Genomic DNA, 18,936 nt, shown 5'->3' on the forward strand with positions numbered 1-18,936 from the left:
GTGAAATTAACACAAGTCTGGAATTTATCATCAGGAACCACACTTTAGGGCATGAAAACTACAAGCTACAGGAACTTAACATGGCAAGGCAAGGCATGGCATGAAGCTACTCAAAGAACTTAACAAAAGTCCCTTAGTGACCTTGAGCCAAAAGGGATCAGAAATAACAATTGCAAGCATGTGAACATGGCAAAAATATAAACAGATTCAGACTTAGTGAAAAACTGGAGCATGCAAAACAGTCAACGAGTAGGCATGTTTACGAGCTCGATGCACTCACTACAGAGCATGGCATGACCAACTAAGCATACACCCATCAAGAATATATAGCATAGAATCTATACATGGCAAGAACAACAACATAGCATGCACGGATAAATAGCAACATCCTCGGCAAAATCGCTAAACATGTCAACAATCTGCCAGGATTATTTATAGCAAAAGTAGAGCTCGATTGACTCAAGCTAGGGTGCTCCATAAATGCAAACAAAGACAAGGATGGATAGAGCACCACAATATTAACAAAACATCCTTACTGATCATCCTCAAAAGAGGCACGCATCACTAGGAAACAACATGAACATATGGCATAAAAATAAATACAAGACAAGGACTTAGTGAAATTCTAAGTCCCTGAAATCAGCATCAACGAGTAAGCTACTTTGTATGCTTGTGCTAGTCATCACAAAGATCACAAAAATACATGGCATACACACCTGTAAAGATGGCATGGCATATAACAAAACACATGTAGAGCTCAGGATCATAGCATGCACACATTAATCATGGCAAAAATGACAAAAGGCTATTTGCTGAAACAGATCTGACATATTCCCCATATAGCCCTCTTCCAATAGCATTTCGGGCATCAAGATGAGCTCAAATGAAAATGATGCAATGAGATGAAATGATGTACACGTGGAGACGAACATTTTGATATACTACACGCACGAATCGGGGCTATGGATGCAGAGTTACGACATGATGAAGATGGCATAAAACTTAGGGTTCGAAGGGAAAAAGTCAACCCGGGTGGATCCCGATCCAGATCGGCGCGGATTACGAGGATCGACGGAGACACTGTTTCCGGCCGGATTCGTCGGGGAAGAAGAAGCAGCAGCCAGCGGGAGTATGGGGTGGCCGGATCCGGTGGCCCGCGACCGGATCGGGGCGCGTGCGACGGCTGCGAGGTCGTCGGCGAGGAACGGAGGCAGGGCGGCGGCTTCGCGCGGAGGGGACGGGCGGCGCAGCGCCAGCGAGATGTGGCGGCGCCGGCAACGACTGGCGGAAGGAGCTATAGGCTCGGGCGGCGCGGGCGCACTCAGGCGGCGGGGCAGGCGTGCGGGGCTCTCGGCTCGGTCGCGGGCCGGGAGGGCCGACCGTGGGTCAGGCGGGCTGCGGCGGCGCGGTGAAGTGGGCGCGGGTGGCGGCAAATAAGTGGAAGCCACGTGGTGGCGGACGGCGGAGCGGACATGTCCGTCGGCGGGATTTGTGTCCGGCGCACGAGGAGAGGGAGGGGCTAGGGTTAGACCGCGAAATTTGGAGAGGGGCACATATTTATAGGTAGAGGGAGCTAGGAGAGTCCAAATGAGGTGCGGTTTTTGGCCACGCAATCGTGATCGAACGACCGAGATGATGGAGGGGGTTTAGGTGGGTTTTAGGCCAGTTTGAAAGGGTGTTGGGCTGCAACACACACGAGGCATTTTCGGTCCCTCGGTTAACCGTTGGAGTATCAAACGAAGTCCAAATGGCACGAAACTTGACAGGCGGTCTACCGGTAGTAAACCAAGGCTGCATGACAAGTCTCGGTCCAATCCAAAAACGTTTAACATCCGCACACGAAAAGAGGTAGGAAGGGACACCGGGTGACATAGGAGCGCCAGATTGCAAAACGGACAACGGGGAAAATGCTCGGATGCATGAGACGAACATGTATGCAAATGAAATGCACATGATGACATGATATGCAATGCATGACATGCAAACAATGACAAGGCAACAACAACGAAAAACTGGAGGACACCTGGCACATCGGTCTCGGGGCGTTACATAGAATCCTATCCAAAGAGTTAAGCTCATTGCATTATCTTTACTTTGGGTTGGAGTCATGTAGTTTTACACGCTCATGACAGAACTGCATAATATTATTTCCCTCTATCTTTGATATGTGGATATCTACCAAGTATTTCCTATCTGCGATAATTCGGTTTCATATCGATATCACCACCCGGCATACATCATTGGCCCCTCAACATATAGTTGGGATCTATGTGAGGAATAACGGTATTTCCGTCAATACCTCAAGCCCCTCGCATGGGGAGTTATTCAAGGCCAGTATGTTGATTCAATGAGGAACATTTCCAGGCATTAGGGGGAGATTTCAAGTACCATAAAGAATGCAAGGAAATTAGTGGAATGTTCAACACATTTCTGCCTCAAATCCACGTACTCAAAGATCTGAACCACGCGTTCAGAAGATTTGCATCACATTGCAAATAACCTGCCAGATTCATTTACTGACTATAAAGGTGTCACAAGATCCTACAATCCTGCAAAAGTATGTCTGAAAGAGTGGAGGTACCAACAAAACCCACTCCACTCCCCGTTCAAAGCAACAAGGGGAGATGTATGGTAGAAGTACATCAGGATTCAGCTTCCTGCAAGCAAGGATATCAAGGCCTGTGAATCAGTAAATGCAAGTCAACTTCACATTGATAGACACCTAATGGGTAGTATACACCTAGTGGACGGGAAACCTCCACCAACCCAGGTCATAGTGCACACAATGACCGGGACATCGGAATACCCGACTCAATCGCATTGGGAAATCGCGAGCAGTCACCATGGGTAACGATATTTCCATCAACTCTATATTGATATATAGATTCTGGAGAAACATATAAACCGGAAGTCTACAATTGTCGACATACATTTCTCAACTAGATTGCAAAAAACCTTTCAAATGATTCAATTCCAAAGACAATGGCCATGGCAAAGTGTGAACAACACTCGGACTGAACTCAAGCAAAGAGTATAATCTAGATAGAAATGATCTTGCTCAATAATAGGAAGGTATTCGTAAGCAATACATACACCAGTTTTCTTTTGGAAACAGAATTGAGAACAACGAGGTGGTGAAACAAAGAGCAAGTATTGTAGCACAAGGGTTCACGTAGATACCCAACTATTCTCTAGAGGTGGAATCTCTTTCTGATAACTTATACCATTGGCAGTATGAAAATTATCTATCTCCGCAGTTGATAGATGTAGTGATCACATATCCATGTGGATCACTAGATTCAGACATATATGATTGATTTCCGATGGAATCTCAATTCTGAGTCGAAATACAAAATGCAACATACATTGTGTAAAATCGGTAAGCCACCATACAGCTTATTGTTGTCGGTACATATGGTACAACCGACGTAGTGAGATCCTTATGCACAAGGATTACTCCTACAATGATGATTATCCATGTGTTGTGTGTATGCAATGACGACACATGTAATCATATAAGTGACAGACTTTAAAATGAAGGATTTGGGTAAACCAAAATATCGCTCGTTACTACAACTTGAGCACCTTCATTCATACATTATGGTATAGTATGTTGTCTATATCCAAAATATATTGGAGAAATTCATTGTGGACAAATCTTATCTATCCATAACTCTCATGGTAGTTCATTCTCTAGACGTAGAGAAAGATCTATTAGACCAAGAGATGATGGAAATGAGATATTGGGACTCAACGTTCCATAATGCCATTGGGTCCACCAAACACAATTGGTTGGTACTCAAGAATATCTTTTGATATCTCCAAGGCATGAAACATCTTGTCCTAGTTTTTCAGTTTCGGAGAAATCTGAACACCAATATCATTGGATACATCGATCAGATCCCCACTATGTCAGATCGTAGACAAGTTTAGTGTTCCTACTAGGTGTGGTAGCCCTCTCATGAAGAGTCTTCAAATCAGACCTCATGGATACATTCACCAACCATTATCTCAATGATAATGTTTCTTGTGTTGCCCAGATGCAAACAGGTTACATAATAAGCAATATCACTATATTGCATATCTCGCAAGTCAAATCATGTGAATGATTTGTTCAGCAGGTCTCTACCAACTTCTATGTTTTGGTATGTGGCGGCTTTGAATTTTGCAAGAATCGGGGGGAGTATCTTCCTGAATTGTTCCTGTTCAATGCATCATATTATACTCTTTTTCCATTCATGAGTTTACTTTACAGGTTCTCATAAAGGTTTTTAATGAGGTAATATCAACATGAGATCATATGTCATACTTTCGATTTTCCCCAACGGGGTTTATAGGAAAGTATATACGACACATTTATTGTCCTCTAAACTCTATGGGTTTTCTCGTATTGAGTTAAAAGAGATAATAACCATTACATGTTGCATCATTTTCTCCTTATTTTTTCCATTGGGTTTGAAGGAGTTTTAGCAACATATGGAACACCTATCTCCTCATAATTTTCCCACAGAGTTTTTGGAGGAGCTTCTCAAGATGATGATACTTACACTAACAAGTATGGATTAGGGAGAGTGTTAGGATTTAATTAATCCTATTAATCCCTACTTTTCCTAAAGGAGGCGGTTGCCTCGTGTCCCTTCGGAGACAGCCCTTCCGGGGCTATATATATATGTGTGTAACCTATCATCAATGAGAACAAGGATTCACTTTTACTTTTCGGTCTCCCGTCTCTCTCGTTTTATCTCAACAATAATCTCTCTATTCATCTATATATTGGCAGCCTAGCTCAACTGGCTGGGGGAGTGGATGCACAAACCCAATACCTAGGTTCGAATCCTCACGGAGGCGAATTTATGATCCTATTTATATTTATTCTTAGGACCAGGCTTTCCTGGTACTCACTCTCTCCTCCCTCTCCCGGATCGGCCTCGGTGCGTTCACGAGGGTTGGTAGAGGTGCCATCGGACCAGAGGAAACTCTGAATGACTCGTTCATCCAGGCACCGCACTGCGTGTGTCGCACCCTTCTTGGAGGTGCCGCCTGGGGCATTTGGGTGCTCGGTTAGAGCATCTCCAATAGATGGTCCAAAACTTGGCGGTCCAAAACCGGATATGTAAAATTTGGAACGCCAAAAAGTGCGTTTTGGAGCTCCGAAAAAAGCTCAACTCCAACAGATGGTCCAAAAGAGCAACTCCAACAGATGGTCCAAAATGAAGATGTAAAATCGCCTTGATCGTCTTCTTCAACCTCGGGACGTCGTCCGCCTTTGTCAAATCCGTCGCCATCAAGCTCTCCCCGACATCCCCGAGCGCGCCATCCTCCCCGTGATGAGCTCCTCTCCCAATCCCCCTATTTTCCCCTTCGATCGATGTCGTTTTCCACCGCTCCCGTGCTCGTCCGTGGTCGCCATGGCTGGAGCCCGAGCTCCCCTGTACGTGCTCCTTTGCCGGCCAGCAGTGACGGAGGCGGGCAGTAGCCGACGCGAACACCACGAGCAGCGGCACAGGCACGCTGCACGGGCCAGCAGCGACGGCAGCTCGGCTGGACAGGGTCAGTGCAGAGCGGCGGCGGGGCCGGGAGGCGATGGCAACAGGGTGGGCCAGCGAGCAGCGGCGGGTGGTGGAGGCGGGCGGAGGCCTACATGGGCAGCCAGACCGCCGGAGGCGCTGAATCCCACCGCGGCTGCCTCCCGATTCGGCGGCGCCCGGGCGGATGCGAGACGGCTTCCGGCGAGGGAGGAGACGGGGGCGAGGGTGGCGGAGGGCGGCGCGGCGATTTGGGGCGACGGCGGCAGGGATTTGGGCGGTGGCGGCGGCGGATTCTGGCCGACTGGTGTTCGGGCGGGCGGACATGCATGACTGTGAAATGAAATGAAGTGGCGGTTGGGCGTTGGCGGACGGTCGCCGAATTTGGACCAGATGCACCTCATGATGTAAATTTGCACCGCGAGGTGTTGTATTTTACATCACAAGGAGGCCGCAGTCCAATTTTTTTTACATATGGACCGTCTGTTGGAGCAGCATTTTTTGCCCCAGACGGTCCAAAAGTTAGGTATTTTTTACATTTGGACAGTCTATTGGATATGCTCTTAGAGGAACCGCAGGCGGAGGGGATGGGACCAGTGGCAACAGGTGGTGTTCACGACGGAGGAGCGGTGTGGCATCGGATACGTCGACAACGGTGGGTCTCAGCGGCATGGAGCAGCGAGGTCTCGTTGGTGGGCGTGTGATGATGGACGAGCGCAGGATGGTGGCATTTCTGGTGTCATGGTGGCGTCGACGACAGCTAGACTGTGCAAGGTAGATGCAGTAGTACAACACTGAAGATGTCGGTGGGCGTGTGATGATGGACGAGCGCAAGATGGTGGCGTTGTCTGGTGTCGTGGTGGCATCGACGACAGCTAGACTGGGCAAGGTAGATGCAGCAGTACAACACTGAAGATGGATTTGGTGGCAGGTGGCTGCGGCGGCCTCATACCCGGCATGCGTCCTGGTTGAGGAGTGCGCCGGACTGGCGGGTGCACCATACCAGGTAGGAGTCCTGGTTGGGACCTCAGGTCTTAGATGTTAGGTTTGGCTACGAGGTCTGTTTGGTATTAGGCCCAGACTATCAACATCCCTTCATCTACTGGATAGGAGTAGCGCCAAATGTTGCCTAGACGGTGGCTTTAATCTTACTATTGTATGATTTTGTAAGGTCTTATGCGAATAATTAATAAAGTGGCTGCATGCATCGTCTAGACAGAGGGCGGAGGTCCTCCTTCTTTTCTAAAAATATATTGGCACTCAATGCCCGTGAATATATGAAATTTGCATCCTATCAATCCTCTACATGACATCAGCCAAACTCGACATGCCCACCCTCCCAACCCATGCTGTTGCCCCATCCTTCTCCTCTGTCGCCGCTTCTACCCACACCCACCTCGCCACTGCTTCTGCCCGCCTCCTGCACCTCCTGCAGCGCCGCTCCACCACCTCCTGCCACACCGCTTCTCTCCTACCCACCCAACTTGCCGCACCGCTGCTGCACCCAAACCCTATACCCCTCTCTAACCCTAGCCGCCTCCGAACCAAACCTAGTGGACTTCTCTGGCAACTCCTCCCTCTCCAAAAGTAGCAATCCCTTCGCCAGTCCACCTGCCCCATCAACCGCTAGCATTCGGGTTCTTCCGATCTTTGATCATATCCTGGTGAAACTCTCCCACACCGAGGCCAAATTTTACGTATGGAAGACGTAAGTCGGCCTTCTCTTCCGCAGGAACGATCTCTGCGACCATGTCGACTACACTGTTGATTTCTTGGCCATGTGTGCTGATAGTGATTGGATGTCCATCGATACCACCATCATCTAGTGGTTCTTCCTCACTATCTTGAAGGAGAATTTTCACACCGTGGTGCGTGACGGCGACTTCGCTCGCACAATGTGGACCAAGATCACCGACCTTTTCATCGAAAACAAGTTGCAGCGCATCTTCTTTCTTCGGAGAGAGTTTTTTTGGTCTTCACCAGAATGACTGTTCCATAGACGAGTTCTGCCTGCTTCTCAAAACTCTCTGATGAGTTGCGAGACTTGGAGTTCCCGATCTTGGATGAGCTTGTCCTCTCCATGTTGACGGTCAGTCTCAACGAGGAACTCGGCAACGCCGCCTCCAACCTGGCGCTTCTTGCCACACTGACATACGAGAAGGCCGTGGCGTACCTTCGTCTCAGGAGCGTCGGTTGCAGCACTTGCGTGTGCGCGAGTCACACTGCCCTCGCCTTCGGACTGTCCCGCGGTGCCGCTGCCCGGACCCCTCCGGCGCACACGCAGCCCCCCACCCCACCCCCGTACGCTCGCTGATACGTCTCCAACGTATCTATAATTTTTTATTGTTTCATGCTATTATATTACTTTGTACGCTTTATATGCCATTTTATATTGTTTTTATCGACTAACCTATTAACTCAGTGTCCAACGCCACTTCTTGTTTTCTGCATGTTTTTGGTTTTTTCCAGGAAATCCATACCAAACAAAGTCTAAACACGATGAAACTTTTGAACGATATTTTCTAGACAGAAAGTGGCCCTAGAAGCTTCGGGAGAAGACCAGACGACCCACGAGGCGACCACAAGGCAAGGGCACGCCTTGGTGCCTTGTGGGCCCCCGTGGCTCCGTTTTCCCCAATTTCTGACCTATAAATTCCCATATATTCAGAAACCCTGAGGCGAGACCCAAAATCAATTCTTTCGCTGCCGCAATCCTTTGTTTTTTCGCTATCCCATTTGGAGTCCTATTCCGGTGTACTGCCGGAGGGGGGAACCATTGGGGAGGTGATCTTCATCAACCTTGCTACCTCCATGATGATTTGTGAGTAGTTCCCACGGGACCTACGTGTCCATAGCAGTAGCTAGATGACTTTCTCTCTCTTTTGATCTTTAATACAATGATCTCATCTGAGATCAATCCGATGTAACTTATGCAGTGCGTTTGTTGGGAGCCGTTTTAGGTTATCGTCTAGGGAGAGTTGCCATGTGTTTATTCAGAAACATGGCAAGTAATGGGTTGTGGTTAAGAGGTACTTGCCATGTTCTTACTAAGCAATATGGCCTCATTGCCAACCGGATTTGGCAGCGCATTGCGCTGAGCTTTGGGATACTCCACTGCCCCATCACCTTCCCCCAAAAGCATGGTCTCGGGTTCTCATGTCACTACTATGGAAGATCTGGGCAGAGCGTAATGATATGTTATTTAGGAGTGTTGATCAATGTTCTGTAATAACCCTCGGGGTCCTTATTGCTAATTTGGATCTTTGGTCACACCGTCTCATGGACAAGTGACAAGGAGGACGTCTTCTCGTGGCGTTCCTACCTCTCTGCACGATGCGTCGTGGCTATGTAATTTTGTACTTGCTGCCTCGGCAGCCTTTGAGTAATATATTCAGGTGGGGAGCTCCCCCCCCCACGGGGATTCTCAAAAAAACCTAAGCAATATGGCAAAGTGTTCAGGTACTGATTCAGAGAAAGTTGCCAAGTTTGTATTCAGTGACATGGCAAGTAAATAGGTTGTTATCAAGAGGAAGTTGCCATGTTCTTATACAAATTGTGAGGATCAAAAACATTTGTTATGATTGTGAACATTGACATGGCAACCGAAAATTCCAGAGACACACTACACAAATTTTTTGTGGAATCTTAAACAAAGGAAACAAATGTTTGCACCAAAAAGTATTCTAAATCTAGGGTTCATACAAAAATGAACAAAACATGCGTTGTGGGTGAAGCCTTACACGGTCAAAAATCTCAACCCCGAGCCCAAGGCTTAGCTACACCGCGGGGACTACCCCCGGCGGCGGGAACCGGCCTCCGATACCATTCAGGCGCGGATTCGCCATGGAACCTCCGTGGAAAAACCAGAGAAGCAGTGTGGAGCAGTGAGTATTCTTGCGACGCTGTGGGTGGAGCTTCCTGCGGGTGGAATGTCAACTGTGCGACGAGCCTATCTACATGGCGGGCACTCCCTGGCGACGGGAAACGAGATCCCGCGCCCTTCCGCCGCGGATTCGCCATGGAACCACCGCGGGATCACATAGAAGAAAGGGGGCCATCGAGGGGTTCGCGGGGTTAACTTTGCGCGGCTTCAAAGTCGACGCGATGGTGCGGCTGCGTGGACTCCCGGCAACGGGAACCGGCCTCCGCGACACTTTCACGGAGAGTCGCCGTAGAATCGTGTCGCCGTCGCTCAAAATTGCCACGAAGATGGGAGAAAACGGAGTGGAATGCGGGGTGGACGGGAAGTAAAGGCGACTGGTTGATTAAACGGCTACGTGTCGATATAACCGCGAGGCAGCGATCATGGAGAGTGGCCATTCGGGCAAGCGGCGGTTCCACTGCACGTCGCCGTGTGCTGACGTGGCACTCAAGCCAGGGGAGCAATGATGTAAGATTTGTGCAACGAAAATGAATGGAGATCACTGCGTTCGGCCCAAGTTGTTAAGTGCCACACGTGTGGCACTTATCATTTAGGTTGTTAAATGGTAAAAACTGCAAAGATAAATTCAAGAAAAATAAAGGTGTTTCAGTGGCAGAGCATATGCTCACATGGAAGCATATGCTCCTGGTTTTCAAAATGTGTTTTAAAAATATTTTAAAATGTCACAGAATTATGACAAAATGATTCCTGCATACATCTCGACATTCTACGTGCACACAAACTTGTTTCACAGAAAACCGACAACTTTTATGTCACATGTAAAAAGACAAAATTTAGTGTTAAAATAGGATTTTCATGAGACATTTTTTTGTCTTTTTTTACACAAGGAGTATAAAATGTCAGATTTTCACAAAACTTGGCGTGCGCACATACAATGATGAGATGTACACGTCAAATTTGTGTTCGGAATTTTTTGACATTTTGAAATATATTTTTCAGTGGCAGGAGCATATGCTCCCATGTGCCAAAGTGAATTTCGAAATAGCATCTTTATAGTTGACACGACTAAATGGAATCATATTATGCTCCCATGTGCCAAAGTGAATTTCGAAATAGCATCTTTATAGTTGACACGACTAAATGGAAATCATACCACAGCGGAGTTGAGTGATCATACGATGGATCGAGAAGCTCTAGGTGGATCGGGGCGAAGGGTCTAGAATTTCTCAAAAATCTCCGCATGCCCTTCACATTGATTAAATTGAGTGTTTCATTCACATCTTTACCTGACAAATTTACACATTCCATATCTACAAACTGAACAAAACCGTTAACATTAATCAGTATAATAGTGATAGGTTCTGTAACATGGCATGGGACATAGGTTCAGCTCGCACAAAATCAAACTTACGGTCTCAGCTATTTGAGGCGCTCATTTGCAAGAAACAAGGTTGGTTGTATACAATTTCCAAAATTATGGAGATAGGACTGTTGAGCAAAGTAGCCTCCATTGTCTTTCCCATCAAGAGTAAAAGTGGCACTTTCCAGTCCCGGCACATACCGTACACTCATCGACTCCACCTGCAGCGTGCCTCAGGCAGTATTTGATGCGATCGTTCATAATATCCTGCAAAGCAACTTTTCCATTTTGATAAAAGAACTCGTAAACTTGCCTCTTGTATAAAGAGGAGAATGCTTTAGTTGCTATCAATTCACTGACATTTTTCTAGAACAAACACTCAATGACTCTGAACCCTTCGTTAATACGTAGCAAACAAAATTCTACACTTCCTTTTCAACATTTCTATCCTGAAAAGTTGTACCACATCATCAAAAGGGTGGCTGTTCCTGTAGATCTACTTATAGAAAATATCACATTAGTTTGCTTTTCTACTAACGACAATTCTCGTAAAAGATGGGCTACTGAATGCATAATTCAGTGTGACATAGATAATCTTGCACAATCCAGAGAATTAATTAGCACATACCACCATAAGCTCATGTAATCCAAGAGGAGCCGTGATGATGTAGGGTACGCTTGAGTGCTCTTTAGAGGCTTCTGATGCTAAAGAAGGGATATCCTGAGAAAGAACAGTGCCAAATTGCATGAGAACTCATGTCTTACTGATGCAATATAAGCAATAGAATAGAACATAGGCACCGCCAACATCTTCCGTATTAAACATTTTAGAACTATCCATCCAGACAAAAAAAAAACGACAACATACTTGCTTCCAGTGTCGTCCAGGGGAAAGGAAATATGGACTGACAATAATGCGAGATGCTCCCTGCTGCACACATTTTCCAAATGCTTCCTTAATAGTAGGCTCAGCCAGCTCCTTCATTTTGCCAAAGCAAAAGTTTAGCAACTTCATGCATCTCAAAATGAAAAAATATCTCCAGATAAGAACTAACAGTGATATGATTCATTAGCACAAAAGCCTCCAGCTTTGAGTTCGAAAGAAAGATGCCTCCAGCCCATTAATTTAATATAACAAATAAATAACAATTGGAGAATGATGAAACAAATATCAATGAGATTTTGGTAATAGTAATACACCTTTCCGAGAAACCTCAAGAAAAAAGCATACAGGACAGTGGCTAAAAATATACGTTGGTAAATTATCGCTCATTAACAAAAGCATACAGGTATAGGCTGTAATGGAGGCCTGCATCAAGGGCAACTGTACTTCATTTTAATGAAGTTAGCGTCGGTGATTAATCTAAACTGCCCTCCTGATGGTCAACTGAAAATGTGTGATTAATTTATAACAAGAGATCCAAGGAAACAGATGCTTATATTTTGACTGAACTAAACCCAATGTGCAAGCTAACTAAATGTACATGGACACTCCTAATAGAGAATAGTTAGACGAAAACAGGAATGCTTGTGCACAGCATATGTTTCACTTCATGTCTGACAGGCATTGGTAAGAATACAACATCTTTATACCAACTCAGAGTCACATTATTTGTCATGTCCTACATGTTTTTGTTCAAAAATAGAAAAAAAATGATATTAATGAAATGGAAAGAGAAGTCATTTATATTGGCTTGGCTATGAAAGTCACATTGTTTGTCTGGTCCTAAACATATTCATTCAAAACAAAAAACATTTTTTAAAGAAGCGGAAAAGATCTCATTTCTATTGGTTTGGCTATGAAATTAATTTCTAAGTGAAAAGATTATCAAGACCAAGAAGTTGTGAAAGAAGTTTCTTGCAAAAAGGGCGCGGACACTGCCAAAGACGATCAGTGCCTGGTTAATTAGGACATGGCGTGTAGGCCGAAGAAGCTAGGAGGCCTCAGGATTCTTAACTTACGTCATACGAGCACAGCTCTGAAGGTTTGTTGGCTATCGCTACAGCGCACTGACATGAAAAGGTCATGGAGAATCCTTCCTCTAGTTGCTGGTGCAGATGTTGCTATCTTACTCGCTGGAACCAATGTCCTAATTGAGTAATTGGGGATGGTAATTTCACGCGGTTTTGGCAGGACGCCTGGATCAACGGTTTTTCAGTTGCTGAGATCACATCAGACCTTCTCTATGCTCTCCCTTTATCGATCCAGCAGAAAGGAACAGTGGCTGGGGCTTTGACCCTTGGTAGGTGGATCAACGATATCAAGGCCCTAATTTCCATTGCCAAGTTTATGCCAGTTCTGAACGTGCTGGGGGTACTCAAAGGGTTGACATTAATCTTCAAGTATCAGTACCTGGTCGTGGAGCCGGGATTCATCTGGAAAATACACATCCAGAACTGTCTATAAAGCCTTTTTTTGGTCGCCATCGAGTCTCAGTATGCCTGAGTCATCCGGAAAGCCTGGGTGCCCCTTAGTTGCAATATATTTATGTGGCTTCCTATCTGAAAGAGATGCTGGACTGCAGACCCCCTTGTGAAGTGTGGGTTACAGCACAACGAGACCCGTGTGTTCTGTCAGACTACGAGCAGAGACCTGGGCCATTTACTCATCAGGTGCGGCATCTTCAACATGATTTGGACCAGGGTACTGCAATGGTATGATACTTCAGCCAACGGTTGGAGCTCATTTTGAAGAATGGTGAATGGCATCCAGAGGCAGGCTGCAAACATGACAGAAGAAGCAGATTTGATAGCCTGGTAAAGCTGATCGCCAGAAATACGTTGAAGAGAAGGAATGGAAGAGTCTTCGAACAGGAGTATCACAGGTTTACAGCAGGTCTAGGACGACATCAGATCAAATACAGATCATGAATCACAGTTGGTGCAAAGTGAAATATCAAGGAAGACATACACAATTAGGGTCGTTTTTTGGGGTCACTAGCTACAGGTTTTTGCCCGCTTCTGTGTCGTAGTTGTTGTATCACTTTTTGGGGTTTCTTTTTCCCTGTTGTATTTCTGCTGGTGGTCATACCTTCTAGGCATTATAAAACTCTTTTCCCTAATTTATACATGCAGCTCTCCTACATGGTCTTGAAAAAAGAAATGATTTCTCCATACCCCGAGCTATTTCTTCATGCATGGAAATTGGTTACGACGTCGTATTTCTCAATCTAAGACAAGGCCATTGCAAGAAGTGAAATACTCCCTCCGTTCCAAATTAAATGAAGTTCTAGCTTTGTCCTATGTCAAACTTTTATAGGTTTGACCAAGTCTATATAAAAATATATCAACACCTACAAGACTAAATTAGTTTCATTAGATTCTTTACAAAATGTATTCGTTATATATTTTTGATATTGTAGATCTTAAATATTTTTTGATAGACTTGGTCAAACTTAAAGAAGTTTGAATTAGGACAAACCAAGAACTTCAATTAATTTGGAATGGAGGGAGTAGAAGATAGCAACATGGAACGACACCAAATGCTGGGTTTATAACAAACTTTTAATTGAAACAGAAAGCTTTCAATATAAGTGAAAAGGACACATATACTACAGCTACCTGTGTATTGTCATGTAGCCTATGGGTAAAAGAAGTGCAACAGTGTGCAAACCTTCATAAATAGATACGCAGGAACTCACTGGATACGTCACTACTGCATAAAATCATGTCAGAGTTCTAAATGTGTGACCTTGTGAGTTGACCAGTACAGGGTGCAATGCAGTAGCTTAAAAAATAGTATCAACTCCATATAAATTTAATTTGACAAATTTGAAGTGATGAGTAAAATACTTTACTCAGTCTGCATCCTAAACATGCTCAATGATGGACAAGGAATTTAGACCAAGAAATACTATGGTGACTTGAGCCCCGGATTGCGAGTTGACATAATTGTCAATAGTTTTTCCTTCACAAAATAATGGAAAGCTAATGATGCCAACAACTTTCACTTTGCTAATAAGGAAATTTCAAGAGAGCTACAAGCTTCAAGCAAAGCTTAATAAATTCATAATTTGCACCTCCTCATTGAACAAATACAATTTCAGAAAAAACAACAATCAAAACATACCATGTGAGCAGGCTCAACAATATTGTAGCAAGTCCTGGCCTTGAACATGCTAACAAAATCATCTGCAATTTTCAAGTGAGACTAATATAAGGTAGGCGTCGATATAAACACCACAAAACTCACAAAAAATAATCAGTCTATTACGTAGCATGAGATTAGATTCTTGTCGACGTGACCCGTGATCAACTATGATCACACCATCATTCTCTCCCACTACACAATCATGTCCTACAGAAGTTTCAGGCCTAGACGCAGAATTTGGTCTGAAATTTGTGACCCAATGTCCACTACTTCCAATTGGCACCAACTTTATAAAACCACGGTCATAATTCGCACTAGTGCTCCTAAAGCCAATAAACAAGAAACGGAGTTAAAAATGAATGCAACACAAGAGATAGGAAATGACAAAAATTTAATGGAGGCCGGTAAATTAATAAGAGCCATCAGGAAAGAAATACCTTAAAGAATATGTGTTTATTGAATTTGCAGTGAAGGGTTGTAAGGAGAGCGACATAGGGTGCATAGACATATTGGAGCACCCACTGTTATTCTTAAGGTAACAATAGGATCTTGAAGGAAATGCAGAAACTCAACTTAATAGGCCCTTCTCCGTAAGATAACTTTCAGACGGGACAACAATATTCCTGATCAGAGCATGCTCATTAGACATTGCAAAATGCAAGAAAAAAAAATCTCTGGTACAAACTAAAGGCTCAACAGTCCCTGCATTTTCCATATAAGCAGATCCACTTCCATTTGGAAAAATTAATAAGTACATGTATTTAGTGGCATTTAATTTGAAATTGGTCCCACTAGTAGCTAGGGCTCAACCTATGCACACAAACTCTATTTTATTAGAATTTAAGTAGAAATATAACTATCATGAAAGTAGGGTTTAAATCGAACCATTGTTAAATAAGAAATAGGAATCTTACTATTATCGGTGAGCAGACTCTGGACCAAAATCTAAGCACTGATAGCTACCCCAAAAAGATAGATCATGCAAGGCATAGAAAATATGGCTTGATTGCACAATGAATGTAGAATTTAAACTCAATGCTTAACGATCCAACAAAAATAGATAAAACCATGACAAAAACTACAGATTGTAGTGTGGAGATACGAAAGAGTACCAAATCAGTGGCTTGATTCATCTATGCCTCCCACGACCTGATCAACAGTGGAAGGAAGACAATACCTTCAAGACATCAAAAATATAATTTCATAAGAAAAGGCATAAACATCAAGTGAAATAATTAATCATTGATACAAATATGAAAGCCTCCACTACGACGAGGTCAAACTCCTTTGAGAGACCTATAGGCTTGAAATGATAAAATGAAATGCATCAACTTGAGTTCAGTTCAGTACATACGCATCTTCTATCTCAATTCATTTTAACTTCAATGCCCCAATTTAGACGCGTCTTCTCTTTCTGTTCACTATAATTTCAATGCACCAATTTAGAAATTACCTGGTCCAAGAATTTACCCGGGGCGAAGCGAAGCAGCAGCCTGGCTGCGGTACGTCGCCGCGTTGGCGAGAAGCAGTGGGGCGCAGAGCGGCTGCGCGAGTCGGCGTTCCTCGGCCTCGGCGGCGCAGCCGAGGCAGGAACCGACGGCAGTAGCACGGCGGCCGAGGCCGGGGAGCACCGCCGAGACCGAGGGGGAACGGCGCGGTCGCGGTCTCGCGGAGCAGCCAGCAGACAGGACTGCGGGGGAACGGGGAGCTGGGCTGTAGGCTGTAGCTGCAGTCGCACGGGAGAGGCCGGAGTAAATTGCAGAAAACACTACTGTTTCTCAAAAAAAAACACAGAAAACACTACTCTATTCTTTTTCAAAAACACCACGTCTTGTGTAATCTATTTACAAAAGTCACTGATCGACGGATCTCATTCTGTTACATGGGCTCATTTTTTGTCTACATGGCCAAACAAGTCATCCCGACCGCCATTAGACGGCGTTAGACGACGCCATTCACACCAAGTCCATTTCCCCTCCCGTCCGCGCCGCTTCATCGTTTTTCCCTTCCCGCTCCCCGCTCTCCCCCTCCCCCCTCCCCCCTCCCCCTCTCAGCCCACTCCATGAGTTGTCATTTGATTAACGGGATCACATCATTAGGAGAATGATGTGATTGACTTGACCCATTTCGTTAGCTTAGCACTTGATCGTTTAGTTTGTTGCTATTGCTTTCTTCATGACTTATACATGTTCCTATGACTATGAGATTATGCAACTCCCGTTTACCGGAGGAACACTTTGTGTGCTACCAAACGTCACAACGTAACAGGGTGATTATAAAGGTGCTCTACAGGTGTCTCCGAAGGTACTTGTTGGGTTGGCGTATTTCGAGATTAGGATTTGTCACTCCGATTGTCGGAGAGGTATCTTTGGGCCCTCTCGGTAATGCACATCACATAAGCCTTGCAAGCATTGCAACTAATAAGTTAGCTGCGAGATGATGTATTACGGAACAAGTAAAGAGACTTGCCGGTAACGATATTGAACTAGGTATTGAGATACCGACGATCAAATCTCGGGCAAGTAACATACCGATGACAAAGGGAACAACGTATGTTGTTATGCGGTCTGACCGATAAAAGATTTTCGTAGAATATGTAGGAGCCAATATGAGCATCTAGGTTTCGCTATTGGTTATTGACGGAGACGTGTCTTGGTCATGTCTACATTATTCTCGAACCTATAGGGTCCGCATGCTTAACGTTACGATGACAGTTTCATTATGAGTTTATATATTTTGATGTACCGGAGTTTATTCGGAGTCCCGGATATGATCACGGACATGACAAGGAGTCTTGAAATGGTCGAGACATAAAGATCAATATATTGGATGGCTATATTCGGACACCGGAAGTGTTTCGGGTGATTTCGGAGTAAACCGGAGTGCCGGAAGGGTTACCGGAACCCCCCGGGGAAGTATTGGGCCTTAGTGTGCCTGAGGGGAGAGAGAGGGCAGCAGCCCAGGAGGTGGTGCACCCCCTCCCATGGGGAGTCCGAATTGGACTAGGGGAGGGGGGCGCGGACCCTCTTTCCGTCTCCCTCTCCCTCTCTTTCCTCCCCCCTTCTCTCTTCCTAGTTGGACTAGGAAAGGGGAGTCCTACACTAGTAGAAAAATGGGTCAAACGTGAAGCACATTAGTGCCGGTTTGTAAAAAACCGGCACTAATGTGATCAATAGTGCCGGTTCGAATGGCTATGCATTAGTGCCGGTTCGTAATGAACCTTTAGTACCGGTTCGTGCCACGAACCGGTACTAAAGGGGTGGTGGCAGGCTGGCGTCAGGCCAGGGCCCCACGAGCCACCTTTAGTGACGGTTTGTGACACAAACCGGTACTAAAGGTCTAACCTATAGTACCGGTTTGTCACCAACCGGCACTACAGAGTCTTAACCTATAGTCCCGGTTGAAGACACAAACCGGCACTATAGGGCAATTTTCAAACTCTACCCCCCCGTGTATCGCCATTTCAGTTTTGAAAAAATCAAAAGAAAATGATAAAAACTTCAAAAAATAAAATCCTTCGAGAGGTAGTTATATTACTACATCTACTAGTTAGGAAAATTTGAAAACTTAAATTTGGACATGTTTTGCAAAAAGTGTAGGGAAAATGTAAAACGGCTATAACTTTTGCATACGATGTCGGAAAAAAACGTATAATATATCAAAAAATTCAGCACGAAAATCCGCATCCGATGGGAGACCCCCTATGGCCTGTTTGCAATTTTAGAATCCTCAAATTCCAAAAGGAAAAAAAGATATGGTCAAATTTAAGTTTTTTTAATTTAAATTGTTAAAATCTGGTCAAACTACTTATTCAAGAAGTATTATGTTACTACATAATTATTCAAGAATATTAGTGTTACTAAATAATTATTTCAATTTTTTGAATTTTGGTCAAATCTGGTCAAACTATGGTCAAACTGTGGTCAAACTATGGTCAAACTTATTCAAGAAATATTAGCGTTACTAAATAATTACTGTTTTTTTAGAATAATAGTTTCAAACTCAAACGGTGAAATGTGTGACTTCATGCTCAAGCTAAACTCCTGAGGGTTAATAGGATTGACATCTTACTATTGTC

General features: G+C 44.7%; 1 protein-coding gene across 2 annotated transcripts; it reads right to left on the minus strand.

The window, feature by feature from the left end:
* Positions 1–10,717: 10,717 nt before the first annotated feature.
* On the minus strand, positions 10,718–16,598 carry LOC125517595 (sirohydrochlorin ferrochelatase, chloroplastic-like). 2 transcript variants are annotated; one of them, XM_048682803.1, is made up of 8 exons: positions 16,329–16,598; positions 15,971–16,035; positions 15,296–15,481; positions 14,982–15,181; positions 14,838–14,899; positions 11,637–11,747; positions 11,397–11,489; positions 10,718–11,035 (listed from the first exon to the last, which is right to left on the minus strand). In XM_048682803.1, the coding sequence occupies exons 3-8, from the start codon at positions 15,364–15,366 to the stop codon at positions 10,931–10,933; spliced, it is 642 nt and encodes a 213-aa protein (XP_048538760.1). In that variant the 5' UTR covers positions 15,367–15,481; positions 15,971–16,035; positions 16,329–16,598; the 3' UTR covers positions 10,718–10,930. The 2 variants fall into 2 exon arrangements, with proteins under 2 accessions (XP_048538760.1, XP_048538759.1); XM_048682802.1 differs by having other exon boundaries at positions 16,312–16,591.
* Positions 16,599–18,936: the final 2,338 nt, after the last annotated feature.

The sequence above is a fragment of the Triticum urartu genome, chromosome 6 (genome assembly GCF_003073215.2).
Source record: "Triticum urartu cultivar G1812 chromosome 6, Tu2.1, whole genome shotgun sequence".
NCBI lineage: Eukaryota > Viridiplantae > Streptophyta > Magnoliopsida > Poales > Poaceae > Triticum > Triticum urartu.